Below are 18,941 nucleotides of genomic sequence, written 5' to 3'. Positions count from 1 at the left end.
AGCAGCACGCTGTGGGGCTATACGTTGTACACCGGTTTACATTTTTCGTTTGTCATAAATTGTGGCCGCTTTCAAAACTTGCTTGTGAATTGAAATATATCAAACTACATTAAAACGAATGTTAATCGTAACAAAATCCTGGACTGCTACAAGTGCGCGAACAATCTGAACACTTCGGACAGTGGGCTACACCACACCGTCGATCGCCGTTATGGCGGAATTGTCCGAAGGTTCCCGATTAGAGCGCGAAATGTCAATCGTACTTAGTACAATATATGGCTAACGGTTGATTTCAGAGTAGGAGATCATCACGATCCTGCCGAGGCGCATCTGAGTGTTGCTAATGCATTATTAAATCACGGACCGCATAACGTCCCGAAAAACAACACGTTCAATGTGTCATCCGCCCAAGTTAAACATCAACACACGTGCGTTTTAAATTCAAAAGCGTTAGAGTTTCTAGAACCAATCGATAATTTACAACTCATCAACCACAGATTGCGTTGACCAATAGTATAATGATGTTAAGCCCCGGTCCCATATAAGCACGGTTGAACACGGCAGTCCGGATCGTCCCGGACCCCCCCCCCCCCCCAAATCCGGCAGCAACACGACATAAACACAGCACACATGCGGATTGTCCCGGACAGTCACGGCAGAGCTACAGACCTCAGAGCCACAGACCTACACAGCAGAGATAGGGATAAACACAGACAAACACAGTATTTACACGGATCATCCCGGACCGACACGACAACGACACGGACTTACACGGAATCCAGACGGACCATCTCCGATCTGCGCCGGACCAACAAAAACTTGTAAGAAAGCATGTTAATTTTCGGTGAGTCTATCATTACTCAAAGCTCAAGGTGTAACCTCGTATACACATATAAAACGTCAAAATGCCACATAAATGAAACTTTATTATGTTGTAAAAGTGGGTAATTTATTTTCCAAAAGATCGCCACGAGCAGCAACAGCTACCGATGAAGAACAACACCAACAAGAAGATCCAAGCTCGAGGCCCAGATCAAGGTTGCAATTACATTTACAAGTAGATCAATAACCATCAACACCACCCTCAGAAACTAACTCCTAAAGAAAAAAGAAGACGTCTCTAGTCCTTTCAGGGTAAATTGGGGTCATCATGGCCGATTGGCTCCATGAGAACCCTATGTTGAAATGCATTGGTGCCTAATGCAACCTAAATGAATTTGTAGTCGGCGTCGACCATGGCCTTGATGATTATAAATTGATAAGTGTTGTAGTTCAATGACAAGGACAAGGTACGGCGATGTTCTTTCCGTCCAATACAACCACATAGTAATGCAACTGCTTTAGGTCGCCGAATTGCTTTACGATGCTCTTCTATTAATCCTGCGTTTCAGGACAGGGCATCGGTTCCTTAGCAAATTCTACAAACACTCATGGCAGACACGAATGATGATCTTGTGGATGGTGCTGTATGCGACCCGAAAGCCATACAACAGACAGTGGTAACTGTCCCCGATGTTAGGTACCGTAATGTTTTTGCAAACTTAATGCCAGCCGTCAGAGCCATCCTGCAGTTTAACTTCTACGGTTTGATTCTTTGTTCAATACGTGCCAAGATCTTTTGATATGTGCAGGATATTAAAAAACCTTTTGCGTCTTGAGTTCGCCCATCAGTCGTACGTTATCAACCAGGCTTAGTCGTCTGCCATTGACAGCCATTGTGTGACCCATAATATTATACTACTTCTTTACAGTCTATTCACTGGTGGAGATAACTATTTTTCTTGATTTTTCTTTTTTATGTCGTAGCTTCGATTTTGCAGTCAGAATATTGTTTTCAACCTGAGCCTTTTGCAGTAGGAGCTGGCATCTCATCAGCATCAGCTTGTTCTCCGTCGTCATCTCATCGCCCATGTTGCAACGTCGGTAGCACAGGGGACAACCGTACAATTGCCGTCACGGTCCTTGAAGGACAGGGTCGGAAATGTGTTCATTGACTGTTTAGGACGAATATGGACAACCAAGGCATAAATACGGTTGTCCCCAGACTCTATACGGCTGTCCCGGACCACACACGGCAGCTACACGGACCATCCCGGATGGTGATATCATCCAGGATCGTCACGGATAAAGATGGATTTAACTTTCCCAAAACTGCCGTGTTGGCCACCCGGACCCCCAAGGACAATGCCGGACGTTCCATAAACAACAGGGTTCGTCACAAAGCTACACGGCCTCGACACGGTTTACATGCCGGATCAGGCCAGATATGAATCGTGTTGATCCGGCATCTGAATGGGACTGGGGCTGAAGGAATTGCTAAATAGCACACGGTCGCCTTATCAAAACAATCTACTTCAAATGATCGGACAAAATAAATTTCGAACTGAAAGGTCAGGTATTTTGTTTTTGCGACTTTACGGCTGTATGACTCATGGTCGCTATAAGCTGTGCATTTATGTTCACATTGTCTTTCAAAAAGCCTGTCCAACCGTCCGACCGTCTTTTGAAAGTACTGATTTGATTTTTTTCGAGTGGCAATGCAGAACTAAACTGCGTTCTATCAAGTCTGCCCTATATGGTTGAAATATGTGCACTGGATTGTCCTTGTTCTTGTTTTATTTGAGTTGCTTTTCAATCGTCTTTATAGGCTATCGGCGTTTTTTTATTAAGATGTCCAAAACACAAAACACATACATGTACATACATGTACTATTAATTGCTTCATATCTTAATGTTTCTTTAAAGAACTACCACAGTTGTTTCAGACATATATAATATAATATAAATAAGATGTACTAGAAATTATAATTCAATCACTTTAATAACATGCCACTAGTATTATAATTAACAAATCGAGTACGCGCATTAAGTCCAATCAATTACAATGAATCCATGAACCACATATAGTTTTACTAATATGACATGCAGTTTGACTGTTTGTTTGTAATTGTTGTACTGGAACAAAATCATCGCACACGTCGTTGCTAAGAAAGTCAGCAACAGGAATTGATGCTGCTTGGATGACACGCCCAGGTTACGCTGGTTCCACGCAGTGTTGCACACCGGAAGTCCCTTCTCCCAAGGCATTCTGGATATCGCACTGACGTTCCATTTAGCATCGGAATCTGAAACATCCTTAAATTATAATGAATGATACAAAATGAAAATCTATCAAGCAATTTTTTTTAAAATAAATTCGCGGAATACTAAATAGATGTATATAATACATATGGAGTTTGTTTTACAGTGTATATGAGTATACATGCAAATAATAATAGTTAACACAGTTTAAATTTAACAATTCAATAAAACGTTAACAATAAGTGTATGTCGTAATTTGAGTAATACAGAGTTAAAATGGCTATATATGTGCTTTTCTTTGTGCACACCAACACAGCATGTACAGGAGCGTATAAACTTTTGCCGAGTATATATTACATACACGGACAGACGTTGCACATCCACGGACACCGGAACATCGTGGTTAGCTTCGTGCCGCACGTGCCTCGAAGTGTCGTTAAACACTCTGGATCAGTGTCGTTAGACCCGATGCATACCACTGAGATAAATGAATTTTATAATTTCTCTAAGAACAAATCAAACGTTTTTTTCAAATCGAAAACATGCTGGTATAAAAAGTTAAATAACACAACACGCAGTTTTAAAATGTTAGATGCAACACAACGCATTTATGACAAAAATAAGGATTCGTGTATTTTCATCGACATTTTAAAACGTCTTACGACATATATTCATACTGTCAATGTTGTGTTCATTTAAAGACGCAGTAAGAAAAAAAACTTACGGTCACATATGGTCCTTGTGTAGGTGCCGTGCGGAACAGTCTGGATGCAGTCACAGGTGCCGGAGGTCATGTTGAGACTCGAGCCTCCCAGACAGAGAAGCTTGTTGAAATCTAGAAATCAAGAAAACACCAGGTTGGTAAAATAACCAGAATAATTGATTTGCATTGTTTACATGCGAAGGTATTCGTTGCAGTATTTGTAGTTAAAATGGTACGTAGCGCAGCGTTCCAAAGTCTGATAATGTTCTTTTAAGTCTGCTATAACTCAACATATGCATAAAATATGCTCTCATTAAAATGAAAAATGGAATAACTAAACTTCAGTAAATCTGCATAATCCGCTAAAACTGTATACGTATTGATTGTATGAAGAATCCCTCTTTTTTCAAGTTCTTGTACATTTATGCACAAAATTGGGCCGAAATATAAAAGAAATAAGGCTATTTCTTCCTACCACAAAGTCCAATGGTAGTGTTAGAATGACTTGCACAATCGTCACAGCCTCCTGTGATGTTTGATGCTTTGAATGGCCGGTCAAGCTTTGCTGTATCCAATCTGAAAAAAAGCTTATAGTTTTACAAATAACATTTTTTGATTAAAAAATTCAAACGCTCGACGTACCCGAGGACATTAAGGAATAAATATGAGTCATGCTCTGTGAAAAGGGGGTTTAATGCATGTGCGTAAAGTGTCATTCCAGATAAGACTGTGCAGTCCACACAGGCTAATCAGGGACGACACTTTCCATCTAAACTGGATTTTTGCTAGGAAGAGATTTTGTTGAAACCAAAAATATCATTAAAGCGGAAAGTGTCGTCGCTGTCCGCAAAGGCTAATCCGGGACGACACTTTACACACATGCATTAAACACCTTTTTTACCGAGCACGACCCATATGTATTATACATATCCAAAATAAATAAAAACACAATAAGAATGGTGAATAATTACCATGCGTATGACTATTGAGGTGTATTCCTTACATAGGAACATAAAGGAATATGTGCATGATGAGTCCGCCACCGTTTATTTCGCATATCTAAAACATAAATCACCATAAATATTGTCACACTATCGGCATGCGTTCGACTGCCGAGTTGTTGTTATTACATCGGGACATAAAGGCAGATATACATGAAGTGACATTGCATTGGGACATAGAGGAAGATATATAGGTAGTGTCCTTACGTTGAGATATAGAGACATTTATATACAGGAAGTGTCCTTACATCGGGACATAGAGGCAGATATACAGGTAGTGTCCTTACATTGGGACATAGAGGCAGATATACAGATAGTGTCCGGACATTAGAACATAGAGGCAGATATACAGGCAGTACCCTTACATTAGGACATAGAGGCAGATATACAGGTAGTGCCCTTACATTAGGGTATAGAGGATGATATACAGGTAGTGTTCTTACATTGAGACATAGAGACAGATATACAGGTAGTGCCCTTACATTGGGACATACAGGCAGATATACAGGTAGTACCCTTAAATTGGTACATAGAGGATGATATACAGGTAGTGTTCTTACATTGGGACATAGAGACAAATATACGGGTAGTGACCTAACATTGTGACATAGAGACAAATATACGGGTAGTAACCTAACATTGGGACATAGAGGCAAATTTACAGGTAGTGCCCTTACATTGGGACATAGAGGCAGATATACAGGTAGTGCTTTTAAATTGGTACGTAGACGATGATGTACAGGCAGAGTCCTAACATCGAGACATAGAGGCAGATATACAGGTAGTGCCCTTATATCGAGACTTAGAGGCAGATATACAGGTAATGTACTTACATCGGGACATAGAGGCAGATATACAGGAAGTGCCCTTACATTGGGACATAGAGGCAGATATAGAGGTAGTTTCCTTACATCGGGGCATAGAGATAGATATACAGGAAGTGCCCTTACATTGGGACAAAGAGGCTTATATGCAGGGAGGGTCCTTACAATAGAACATAGACGCATATATACAGGTAGTGTCCTTACATCGGAACATAGAAGCAGATATACTGGTAGTGTCCTTATATTGGGATATAGAGGCAGATATATAGGAAGTGTCCTTACATCGGGAAATAGAGGAATTTATGCAAATAGTATCCTTACATTGGGACATAGAGGCAGATATGCAGGTAGTGTCCTTACATTGTGACATAGAGGCAGATATACAGGTAGTGCCCTTACATTTGGTCATAAAGGCAGATATACAGATAGTGTCCTTACTTTGGGACATAGAGGCAGATATACAGTTAGTGTCCTTACATTTGGATATAGAGTCAGATATAGAGGTAGTGTCCTTACATTGGGACATAGAGTCAGATATAGAGGTAGTGTCCTTACATTGGGACATATTGGCAGATATACAGCTAGTACACTTGCATTGGGACATAGAGGCAAATATACAGGTAGTATCCTTACATTGGGACATAGAGGCAGATATACAGATAATGTCCTTACATTGGGACATAGAGGAAGATAAACAGGTAGTGTCCTTACATTGGGACATAGAGTCAGATATAGAGGTTGTGTCCTTACATTGGGACATATTGGCAGATATACAGCTAGTAACCTTGCATTGGGACATAGAGGAAAATATACAGGTAGTATATTTACATTGGGACATAGAGGCAGAAATACAGATAGTGTTCTTACATTGGGACATAGAGGCAGATATACAGGAAGTGCCCTTACATTGAGACATAGAGACAGATATACAGGTATTGTCCTTACATCGGTACATAGAGGCGGATATACATGTAGTTCCCTTACATCGGAGCATAGAGGCAGATATTCAGGTAATTTACTTACATCGGGACAAAGAGGCATATATACAGGAAGTGCCCTTACATTGGAACATAGAGGCATATATAGAGGTAGTGTCCTTAAATCGGGACATAGAGGTAGATATACAGGAAGTGCCCTTACATTGGGACAAAGAGGCATATAAACAGGGAAGGTCCTAACAATAGAACAAAGACGCATATATACAGGTAGTGTCCTTACATCGGAACATAGAGGCAGATATACAGGCAGTGCCCTTACATTGGGACATAGAGGCAGATATACAGATAGTGTTTTTACATTAGGACATAGAGGCAGATAAACAGATAGTGCCCTTAAATTGGGACATATAAGCAGTTATACAGGTAGTGTCCTTACATTGGGACATAGAGGAAGATATACAGGTAGTGACCTTACATTGGAACATAGAGGCAGATATACAGGTAGTGCCCTTATATCGGAACATAGAGGCAGATATAAAGGTAGTGTCCCTACATTGGGACATAGAGGCATATATACAGGTAGTGTCCTTACATCGGGACATAGAGGCAGATATACAGGAAGTGCCCTTACATTGGGACATAGAGGCAGATATACAGGAAGTGCCCTTACATTGAGACATAGAGGCAGATATACAGGTATTGTCCTTACATCGGTACATAGAGGCAGATATACAGGTAGTGCCCTTACATCGAGACATAGAGGCAGATATTCAGGTAGTTTCCTTACATCGGGACATAGAGGCATATATACAAGAAGTGCCCTTACATTGGGACATAGAGGCAGATATACAGGTAGTGTCCTAACAATAGAACATAGACGCATATATACAGGTAGTGTCCTTACATCGGAACATAGAAGCAGATATACAGGAAGTGTCCTTATATTGGGATAAAGAGGCAGATATACAGGAAGTGTCCTTACATCGGGAAATAGAGGAAGATATGCAGGTAGTATCCTTACATTCGGACATAGAGGCAAATATACAGGTTGTGTTCTTACATTGGGACATAGAGGCAGATATACAGGTAGTGTCCTTACATTGGGACATAGAGTCAGATATACAGGTCGTTTCCTTACATTGGGACATAGAGGCAGATATACAGCTAGTATCCTTACATTGGGACATAGAGGCAGATATACAGATAGTGTCCTTACATTGGGACATAGAGGCAGATATACAGCTAGTATCCTTACATTGGGACATAGAGGCAGATATACAGATAGTGTCCTTACATTGGGACATAGAGGCAAATATACAGGTTGTGTAATTACATGGGGCATATAGGCAGATATACAGGCTGTGCCCTTACATTAGGACATAGAGGCAGATATACAGATGGCATCATTACATTGGAACATATAGACTACATGTAGTTTTCTTACATTGGGACGTAGAGGCAGATATACAGGTAGTGTCCTTACATTGGGACATAGACGCAGATATACAGGTAGTGTCCTTACATTGGGACATAGAGTCAGATATACAGGTTGTTTCCTTACATGGGGACATAGAGGCAGATAAACAGCTAGTATCCTAACATTGGGACATAGAGGCAGATATCCAGGTAGTATCCTTACATTGGGACATAGAAGCAGATAAACAGGTAGTTTCCTTAAATTGGTACATAGAGGCAGATATACAGATAGTATCCTTACATTTGGACATAGAGACTACAGGAAGTGTCCTTACATCGGGAAATAAAGGCAGATATACAGATAGTGTCCTTACATTGGGACATAGAGGCAGATATACAAATAGTGTCCTTACATTGGGACATAGACGCAGATATACAGGTAGTGTCCTTACATTGGGACATAGAGACTACAGGTAGTGCCCTTACATTGGGACATAGAGGCAGATATACAGATAGTGTCCTTACATTAGAACATAGAGGCAGATATACAGATAGTATCCTTACATTGGGACATAGAGACTACAGGTAGTGTCCTTACATCGGGGCATAGAGGCAGATATACAGGAAGTGTCCTTTTATTGAGACATAGACGCAGATTTACAGATAGTGTCCTTACATTGGGACATAGACGCAGGTATACAGGAAGTGTCCTTACATTGGGACATAGAGTCAGATATACAGGTTGTTTCCTTACATTGGGACATAGAGGCAGATAGACAGCTAGTATCCTTACATTGGGACATAGAGGCAGATATACAGATAGTATCCTTACATTGGGACATAGAGGCAGATAGACAGATAGCATCCTTACATTGGGACATAGAGGCAGATAGACAGCTAGTATCCTTACATTGGGACATAGAGGCAGATAGACAGCTAGTATCCTTACATTGGGACATAGAGGCAGATATACAGATAGTATCCTTACATTGGGACATAGAGGCAGATATACAGATAGTTTCCTTACATTGGAACATAGAGGCAGATATACAGATAGTATCCTTACATTGGGACATAGAGGCAGATATACAGATAAGGTCCTTACATTGGGACATAGAGGCAGATATACAGCTAGTATCCTTACATTAGGACATAGACGCAGATATGCAGATAGTGTTCTTACATTGGGACATAGAGTCAGATATACAGGTATCGTCCTTACATTTGGGACATAGAGTCAGATATACAGGTTGTTTCCTAACATTGGGACATAGAGGCAGATAGACAGCTAGTATCCTTATATTGGGACATAGAGGCAGACATACAGATAGTATTCTTACATTTGGACATAGAGGCAGATAGACAGCTAGTATCCTTACATTGGGACATAGAGGCAGATAGACAGCTAGTATCCTTACATCGGGACATAGAGGCAGATATACAGATAGTATCCTTACATTGGGACATAGAGGCAGATATACAGGTAGTATCCTTACATTGGGACATAGAGGCAGATATACAGATAGTATCCTTACATTGGGACATAGAGGCAGACATACAGATAAGGTCCTTACATTAGGACATAGAGGCAGATATACAGATAGTATCCTAACATTGGGACATAGAGGCAGATATACAGGTAGTGTCCTTTCATTGGGACATAGAGACAGATATACAGATAGTATCCTTACATTGGGACATAGAGGCAGATATACAGATAAGGTCCTTACATTGGGACATAGAGGCAGATATACAGATAAGGTCCTTACATTGGGACATAGAGGCAGATATACAGCTAGTATCCTTACATTGGGACAAAGATGCAGATGTACAGATAGTGTCCTTGCATTGGGACAGAGAGGCAGATATACAGGTAGTGTCCTAACATTGGGACATAAAGGCAGATATAAAGGTAGTGTCCTTACATTGGGACATAGAGGCAGATATACAGGTAGTGTCCTTACATTGGGACATAGAGGCAGATATACAGATAGTGTCCTTACATTGGGACATAGAGGCAGATATACAGGTAGTGTCCTTACATCGGGACATAGAGGCAGATATACAGGTAGTGTCCTCACATTGGGACATAGAGGCAGATATACAGGTAGTGTCTGTACATTAGAACATAGAGGCAGATACACAGGTAGGGTCCTTACAGTGGGACATAGAGGCAGATATACAGATAGGGTCCTTACAGTGGGACATAGAGGCAGATATACAGGTATCGTCCACCACAGTCCGCAGCGCCACAGCCTATTGAAACCGTCTCGGCCGAGATCATCTGAAACAGGAAACAGATGGTACCAAATAGTGTGATGATGTATCTTTAATCGGGAGTTTGAACTAATGCTGCACCATATCAGTTTTTCGCTACACGTTAAGTCAGTCCCACAAATTATAAATTTAACTATTAACTATAACACGTGGGCCGCCATACGATCTTTACATGAGTATATATTACCGTGGTGATTTTGTGCTTTAAAGGCAAAAGCTTATTAACGTTTTTTGGAATTCCCGTAGTGTTATTAGTATATGCATTTATTGTACTACTTCAATAATCACGTGTTATCATGTTACTTCTGTTGTAGTGCACTTTGCTGTCAACCCGATTTTGGTGTTTACAACTTAAGTGCGTTCGCGTTTTGGTCAGCAATAAAGTGCGCTGCAATGATACATATGATGCGGGAAATGGAACGCACTTTGGTAATATTCTGTACACCCTTTTCGGTTGATATACAATTCCACATTATAAGCGTTATAACCACTACCACCACAAGAACTATCACAATCATCATCATTATTATCAGAATCATCTTTAACAACAACAGCAGCAGCATCGTCGTTATCGTTTTCATCACTATCGTAACCATCATTATCAGAGACAACATATTATTATTCAATTATTGCTTATCAAGAACTTCAAACAATTTTGGCATCAAGTAAGCATTTCGTTTGATACAAAATTATCGCAATCAAAACAAAACACACACTGTTTATAATAATGATCACGATCAAGCAAAAGATGCTGACGATAGTGATTGTTGATGATGATAAATGTAGTTCTCTTGATGAAGACAACTATTATAAATGATAAAACAACGATGAAGTTAACGTTGTTAATATTGTTTATTATAATGATGAATATAAGTCCGGTGAAACATACCCACCTGTGTATAATTGCCTATCAAGGCCGCGTCATTCCCCGGCCCTCCGTACGTGAAATGTGTCTTCTCCGCCTCCCACGCCGCTATGACGTCCGTCCATGTGATTGCAGTGGGGCTGAACAAAGAGTTCTGTCCGGGAATGAACGCACCTGAGAATAATTGGTGAGCTAAATGCATTTGCGCACAGTCTTGTCCAAGATAAGCATGTTCAGTCCGCACAGGCTTATAAGGGACGAAACTATCCGCTTTTATTGAATTTTACGTTTAAATAAGGTATTTTCTTAACGGAAACTATGTTTAGGTGGAAAGTTTCGTCCCTGCCTTGTTAATATAGGGGACACTTTAGCCCCGTTTTCACAGGTCGAGCCCCATGTTTCCTATCAGTCAAGCTGAAGAAGAGGTTCTGTAATAATATAACTTTTGACCAAATGAGTGTTTTGTAGTTTTTAAGATAACACAAACTCCAAGTACGGTTATAGTCGGAATGATTTCATCTTCAAGCAAAGACACTTTGGTCGTCCGAGAGTTGTACAATAATTATGGTAATTGTTACGAACATTCTCCCAAAACATTTATCATTACCGTTAACGTACCTGGAGTGGAACGCTGGCACCACGTGCTGTCTGCCGTACAACGTCTCGCCCATCGTCTGGCAGCAGACACAAGTCCCGCATTGGTATGCTAAACGTATATGTTATGGTGTAGAAATGAATTTTAGTAATGAAGAAACGACAGCGAAAGGAATTTCAAAAGCTACATACCATAAAAGATGTAGTAAAATGAGCATGCATTATTTAAAATGTCAAAACTAAGTCTAAATGTCAATGTGGTAAATAGCGACAAAGGTTTGACTTCAAAATTGTTTTGCCTCTACCTTTTTGTCCCGAGTAACAAGCATTGCAACTTTGATGAGCGTAGGTCCCTAACCTCTTAGTTTATTCTTCGAAATTACAATGTTCGATAGAGGAAACTTGTTTGTTACGGTCCCTTGTTATAATCGTCTGGCAACCGTTCTCAAGAAACCATGCAGAAACGCATATCATGTTCAAAGACCCTTTGATTTTTGACGTGTAAAGACGTCTTACTTGCCTAGCAAACGAAATTATCAATAGACCGAAGGACAAACCATCCGACCGGCCGACGTAAATAAATTCTTTGTTTCGATAATGTTGTTTTTTTATTTTCGAAAAGGTTATGTGATTTTCTTAATTTAGGTTGATTTAACCAGAAATCACGTAATATGATAAGCAGTTTCTTGCAATACAATGTATTGATAGAATATATGGACACAATTAATTCGACGGCATAGATCACACTTCGAAAACACAGTTTTTACGGTTTTCAAAAATATGCGTCTTCCAGTAAATGATTAAAGCAAGTGGCAAAAGTTTTACGTGGCATATAGTATATATATAATGTCTGTTCACTGTAATGGGTTCAATGCATGCCACTTACAGTATAGTTTATTTAAGTGTATACGAAAAGTATATGGTAAGCTTATGCAGAGTATGTTATCATAAAAGCTGTGTAAACATTGACATCTTACCATGACTAACATGTTTGACGCCCGAGGAGTAACATTGGAACGGACACGGTTATGCTGATTTGCGATATCCTCCATTTCTGAAAGACATAATAAAATTGCCAAAGCATCATTCGCATGTTATCGGGTATTAGGTGAATCACTTTTATAGTTTTTTTAAGAAAGGTTATATCATGGGCTTAGCGCAAAACGGTCGTAACTGACATTTTTTACAAAAATGACTTTATTGCATATTTTGTACTATAATGTCAATATTAATAATCTGAAAAAATATTTAAGCTAAATTCTGCCTTAAAAAAAACCTAAAACGTCATTCGGCAAAAGGTCGTATCTGAAAATGAAATTATTTTCATTGCAAAACAGTCGTATCTGCAGTTGCAACCGTTTTGCACTGAAAAAGAATATAAACATGATAGTGTAATGGTACCAGTACCTAGAATGTGAGACTGAGACCATGGTAGCAAAAGATACAGACTGAGACAATGCCGTGATTTGTGTTACCTATTGGGAAAAGTATTGGTACCAGCCAAATTGTGTGAGAAAAAACCAGAAATTGGGAAAAATTATGTTGTGAAGTCTTCATATTGGGAAATTGGTATATTTAATATTTTGCTCCCAAATACTTAAAAATTAATAACTTAATGTTGTCAAGTTGTCATACCATAGAGCTGCATAGGAAAACTAATTAAAATTTGTTTTGTTTTTTGTTTTCTTCAATTGTTTTTTTTTTAACAGCAATTGGGAAATTTGTAGTTTTTTTTCTACACTAGGAAAGTGCCATTTCTGGTACTTATTAAAAATAAATTAAAACGCTACAATCGTACCAGTACTAGTAAGTCAGACTGTGAAAATGGTACCGGTATGTATCATGTTAGACTGTGACAATAATACCAGTATGTAGCATGATAGACTTTGACAATGGTACCAGTAAGTAGCATGCCAGACTGTGACAATTGTCCCAGCACAATTAACCAGTCAGACTGTTACAACGATACCAGTACCTAGCATTTCAGACTGTTATAATGGTACAAGTACGTAGCATTTCAGACTGTGACAATGGTACCAGTACGTAGCATGTAAGACTGTTACAATTGTTCCAGTACCTAGCATGTGATACTGTGACAATAGTACCAGTGCGTAGCATGTCAGACTGTTTCAATGATACCAGTACGTGGCATGTCAGACAGTGAAAATGGTACCAGTAGGTAGCATGTCAGACTGTTACAATTGTACCAGTACATAGCATGTTAGACTGTGACAATGGTACCAGAACATAGCATGTTAGACTGTGACAATTATACCAGTACTTAGCATGTAAGACTGTGACAATGGTACCAATACCTAGCATGTCAGACTGTTCCAATGATACCAGTTCGTGGCATGTCAGACAGTGACAATGGTACCAGTACCTAGTATGTCAGACTGTTTCAATGATACCAGTACGTAGCAAGTAAGACTGTGACAATGGTACCAGTACCTAGCATGTCTGACTGTTTCAATTATACCAGTACGTAGCAAGTAAGACTGTGACAATGGTACCAGTACATAGGATGTCAGACTGTTACAATGGTACCAGTACGTGTCACATCAGACTGTTTCAATGGTTCCAGTACGTAGCATGTGAGACTGACAATTATACCAGCATGTAGCATGTGAGATTGAGACAATTATACCAGTACGCAGCTCATGAGACTGGGACAATGGTGCCAGTACATGGCATGTCAAACTATTGCAATGGTACCATTAAGTAGCATGTGAGCCTGTGACAATTTTACAAGTACGTAGCCTGTCAGACTGTGACAATTATACCAGTATGTAGCATGTCAGACTGTGACAATTGAACCAGTACATTGCTGGTCAAACTGTGACAATGATACCAGTAGATAGCATGTCAGACTGTTACAACGATACCAGTACATAGCATTTAAGTCTGTTAAAATGGTTATAGTTCGTAGCATGTGAGACTGTGACAATTATACCAGTATGTAGCATGTTAGATTGAGACAATTATACCAGAAAGTAGCATGTGAGACTGTGACAATGGTACCAGTATGTAGCATGTTACACTGAGACAATGGTACCAGTACATAGCATGTCAGACAGTGACAATGGTACCAGTACCTAGCATGTCACACTGTTACAATGTTACCAGTACATAGCATGTTAGACTGTGACAATGGTACCAGTACATAGCATGGTAGACTGTGATTATTATACCAGTACTTAGCATGTCAGACTTTGACAATTTTACCCGCATGGAGCATGTAAGACTGTGACAATTATACCAGTACGTAGCATGTCAGATTGTGACAATGGTACCAGTAGGTAGCATGTGAAACTGTGACTATTGTATCAGTACGTAGCATGTCAGACTGTGACAATTATTCCAGTACGTGGTATGTCAGATTGTGACAATGATACCAGTAGGTAGCATCTGAGACTGTGACATGGTACCAGTACGTGGCATGTCAGACTGCGACAATTGCACCAGTACATGTCATGTCAGACTGTTACAATTATACCAGTACGTAGCCTCTGAGACTGTGACAATCATACCAGTATATAGCATGTCACACTGTGACAATTATACCAGAACGTAGCATGTCCGATGGTGATAATGGTACCAATGCATGAGACTGTGACATGGTACCAGTGCGTGGCATGTCAGACTGTTACAATTATACCAGTAAGTAGCATGTGAGACTGTGGCAATGGTACTAGCATGTCAGACTGAGACAATGGTACCGGTATGTATCATGCCAAACTGTGACAATGATACCAGTACATATCATGTCAGACTGTGACAATGGTACCAATGTGTAACATGTCAGACTGAGACAATTATAATAATGATGCTCAAAAGGTAGGAAAAAGATCAATAGGATTTTGTAATAGTTTTTGTCTTAACATTTTTCATATATCACAATAAATGTATTTGAAAACATTGTAGTTTGTATTTGAATTCAGAAAGAGGGTTATAGGCCTGCTTTTAATAACAAAGTTCATTATTTTTTTCATTAAAATAAGCTGATAAGACTTGTTTTGACTTGAACTCTATTGAATTATAATAATTACAATACAAATATTAAATGCTTTATGAAAGATTTAAAGATATAACAATAACTTGTTTTTTTATGTATTGGTCTTCTACTAAATAATTCTGTACAGGCCCCCAGTCACTGTGTAATGATCATTTTTCTGTTACTAGTATGTCTGGATACATTTAAATAATTTTAAAAAATCAAATAAAGTGATAATACTTTATAGTTATAGTTATTGGTTAAAAACAAGCACAGTGCAATGCATTTCATGTACCCCAGGTAATCCAACTTGTAATTCAAATAAATGTAAATTTTTGTATTTTCTTCTATCATTAAAAAAAAATATTTCAATAAACACATATTTCAAGAATTCCGAATAAAAGTCTTCATATTAAGACATATTAACAGAAAAAACTGATCTGATTTTCAGATACGACCTTATTGCATAAAAATATAATCCAACATTACAAGATTTTAAGCGCAAAACAGTCGTATCTTGATATTTTACAAATATCTCTGACTACAATAATGCCAATAGAGGTATATTGTGTGAACTTTAAATGAATGTACAATACCTACATTTATGCAAAATAATTTTGTATTACTGATAAAAATGAATAAAATATTATTATTTTTTATCGTACTGAAAAGTTTACAAATAGTCAGTTACGACCGTTTTGCGCTAAGCCCGCGATATACAACTCAAATTAGTGGATGATACACACAAAATAAAACATTCTTCAAACATATTTGATAAATATGCCATACTTTCATTTTTTGTCGAAGATTTTGCAGTATATAAAGATCAAGTATTACCGCTGTCAGGAAGTGGTATTGGCTCTCCCGTGAGATGTCCGAGGTCTTCGCAGTTCAGGTGGCCTGGCAAGGCAGCGTACTTGTCTGTACATGATGGGTTGAACGGGCGCTGAAAAGAGACAGTATTGTATGCTTTAACTCCGAGCAAGCTTTTTCCCATTCTGACCGTAAGAAAAATGGAAAAACTGTAATATCATTGTCTACATTTATATAAAATATGTTCACTGTCATATTGTTTAAGGTTGTTTTATACATGTCTTCGCAAACTAGTAAGATATCAAAAATTAGAAGTTATTGATTAACAAATGAACCACATACGTAACCAAGAGTAGTAAAGTTTATATAATTGTTGGAAAACGTTCATATTTGGACGGCTTCGAGCCTTTGCGCGGAACGTCGCGCGACGTAAAGACAATCCTTATCGATAAATGTTTCGTATCGAAGGGAATAATTTGTTCAAATAAATGTTGTTAATACTAAATGATATATTCTATTTGTGAAAACGATTTATTTTATCTTTACAAATTTTATATTTTGACATTGGTGGACAATAAGTTTTCATGTGTCGAGGTTCTAAAATAATATGGCGTCATAAAATGCATTGCGCTTAGCATACGTCACTATCGAGGCGAATTTTCTGTAAAAATGTCGGACCTGGAGTTATCATCAAATACACGTGCTTTCTGAATGTGTGCTTTCTATTAACAAGCGACTCTTATTAGTAGTAATCTTATCTTATTTATAGAGATACATGCAACAAATTTATAAAAAATGTCATGGTTCTGCTGACGATGGAAGAAATTTAGAAATGATACCAATAGAACGAAAGCGTATTAATATTCACTGCTCGTTTATGGCGGTAACCAATGATCTGTAAAGCACAATTTAACGACAATACACAGAGCACTAAACGAAACGTGCAAATCATTAAGTCTTTAAAACGGGGCTTAAATGGAGTTAATACTTACAGGAGAGTAGCACGTTATGTTCGAGGGAGTCTGGGACTCGATCAAGCCTGAAATACACGCAGCAGACACAGCCTTATAATATATACAAAACTATTCTTTATATTAAAATAAGTTATTAATTTATAAACATGATTCCGCTAATATTGCTGAATCAAAAATACGCAGTTAGATTTGAACGACAACTCAAGTATATACAATTTTGAATAGGAACTCACCAATATTTGCATGGCATAGTCAAATATTTCACATTTCAATTGCAAAAATATTTAATAAACCAACTTATATTCAAATATTTTTCCGAATTATCGTTTTTATCGGCAAATACACACACATATATTATAAATATTTTTAATATTATACTATTAATAATATTTGAACTAGGTCACACGCGGTCGCTGTAACGTTCCTAGGCATCGTAACCACTAATCGTTGTTTATTGGGGAAAACACGCTCAATTGATAAATCAAACAACCTGCTTGTTGTTGATAGATGCAATTCAAATGAAATCATGAACCGGTTTTATGATAATAAAACCGTGTATTTTAATCTTTAAGATTATCAGTTTACAATGTTTTAACATTCTTTGTACTATTAATCCAAAAATTATTATTTAGCATCTTTCCGAAACTTTTCTATAGTTAAATATTCATTACTATATGGAAAAAACTATTTTAAATTGTTGCATAATGCATAAAGATATTAATAAAATAATATCGTTTCAATATTTGTAATGTGCCCATTATACATGTCTAGTATATCTTCTAAAATTATGGCATCAACATTTAATTGTATACTTACCTAAATATAGTTGAATCAAAATCAAAGCCAGATTATTTTTATCCATGACTCGTCGAATTGATAATAATATTTAAATATCGTTGCTTCTTAACCTATATGATCCCGGTACGTTTCTGTTATTTTGATACATGCTTATGCCCTAAGTTTAAGTAAGGAGAAAAACAACTTTCTCATCGAAAAAGATTAATTATATCAACTTTAATCTTTGTCTCAACTGTGTTTGTGTTCCTTCCACATGAGCCAATGGCGAATTTACTCAACTAATTGACTGAAGATGTGTGATTGTTGATAAAGCCCACGGAACATACGACAACGGCACCCACTTACAGATATGCCAACATCATCGTTTCAATCGTGATCTGTCGGCTATCTCCGGACTCCTCCGTAAGATTTATGGAATAAATCGTTACAATCCAAAATCGATTTTGCTTGTCATTTAAATGGATTTTCATTATAGTTGATAGGCAAAAATGAAAATCGATGTCAGTTGAAATCGATTTTCGATTGCAGAATGTTTTGTGAACACGAGGCCTGGATTGAATTGGACGTAACGATTGTTTACCTTGACCGCGTTTACATACGATGTTAGGTCCACTCAGGGACTCTAGATGAAAGTATACGCTCCGTGGTCCACTTCAACACTTT

The 18,941-nt window shown here is 38.2% G+C and overlaps 2 protein-coding genes across 18 annotated transcripts in view; both read right to left on the bottom strand.

Moving 5' to 3' along the window:
* The window catches only part of LOC127848553 (A disintegrin and metalloproteinase with thrombospondin motifs adt-2-like), a 126,511-nt gene that overhangs the window by 39,912 nt on the left and 67,658 nt on the right, over positions 1 to 18,941 (bottom strand). The window lies entirely within an intron of this gene.
* LOC127848556 (cysteine-rich venom protein ENH2-like) overlaps positions 2,803 to 18,941 on the bottom strand; it is a 110,908-nt gene continuing 94,769 nt past the window's right edge. The window contains exons 2-12 of one of the 2 annotated variants that reach the window (XM_052381090.1): positions 18,297 to 18,388; positions 17,499 to 17,545; positions 16,531 to 16,639; positions 12,677 to 12,753; positions 11,724 to 11,811; positions 11,134 to 11,279; positions 10,162 to 10,247; positions 4,260 to 4,360; positions 3,806 to 3,916; positions 3,443 to 3,559; positions 2,803 to 3,125 (exon numbers count right to left, since the gene is read on the bottom strand). In XM_052381090.1, coding sequence (XP_052237050.1) covers positions 2,866 to 3,125; positions 3,443 to 3,559; positions 3,806 to 3,916; positions 4,260 to 4,360; positions 10,162 to 10,247; positions 11,134 to 11,279; positions 11,724 to 11,811; positions 12,677 to 12,753; positions 16,531 to 16,639; positions 17,499 to 17,545; positions 18,297 to 18,342 — 1,188 coding nt within the window. In that variant the 5' untranslated portion in view covers positions 18,343 to 18,388 and the 3' untranslated portion in view covers positions 2,803 to 2,865. Of the gene's footprint in view, positions 3,126 to 3,442; positions 3,560 to 3,805; positions 3,917 to 4,259; positions 4,361 to 10,161; positions 10,248 to 11,133; positions 11,280 to 11,723; positions 11,812 to 12,676; positions 12,754 to 16,530; positions 16,640 to 17,498; positions 17,546 to 18,296; positions 18,610 to 18,941 lie in introns of those variants that run through there. The other variant, XM_052381089.1, reaches the window with a different exon arrangement.

Source organism: Dreissena polymorpha, chromosome 10, assembly GCF_020536995.1.
Source record: "Dreissena polymorpha isolate Duluth1 chromosome 10, UMN_Dpol_1.0, whole genome shotgun sequence".
In the NCBI taxonomy this organism is placed as follows: domain Eukaryota; kingdom Metazoa; phylum Mollusca; class Bivalvia; order Myida; family Dreissenidae; genus Dreissena; species Dreissena polymorpha.
This window is presented reverse-complemented; position numbering and strand designations above follow the sequence as displayed.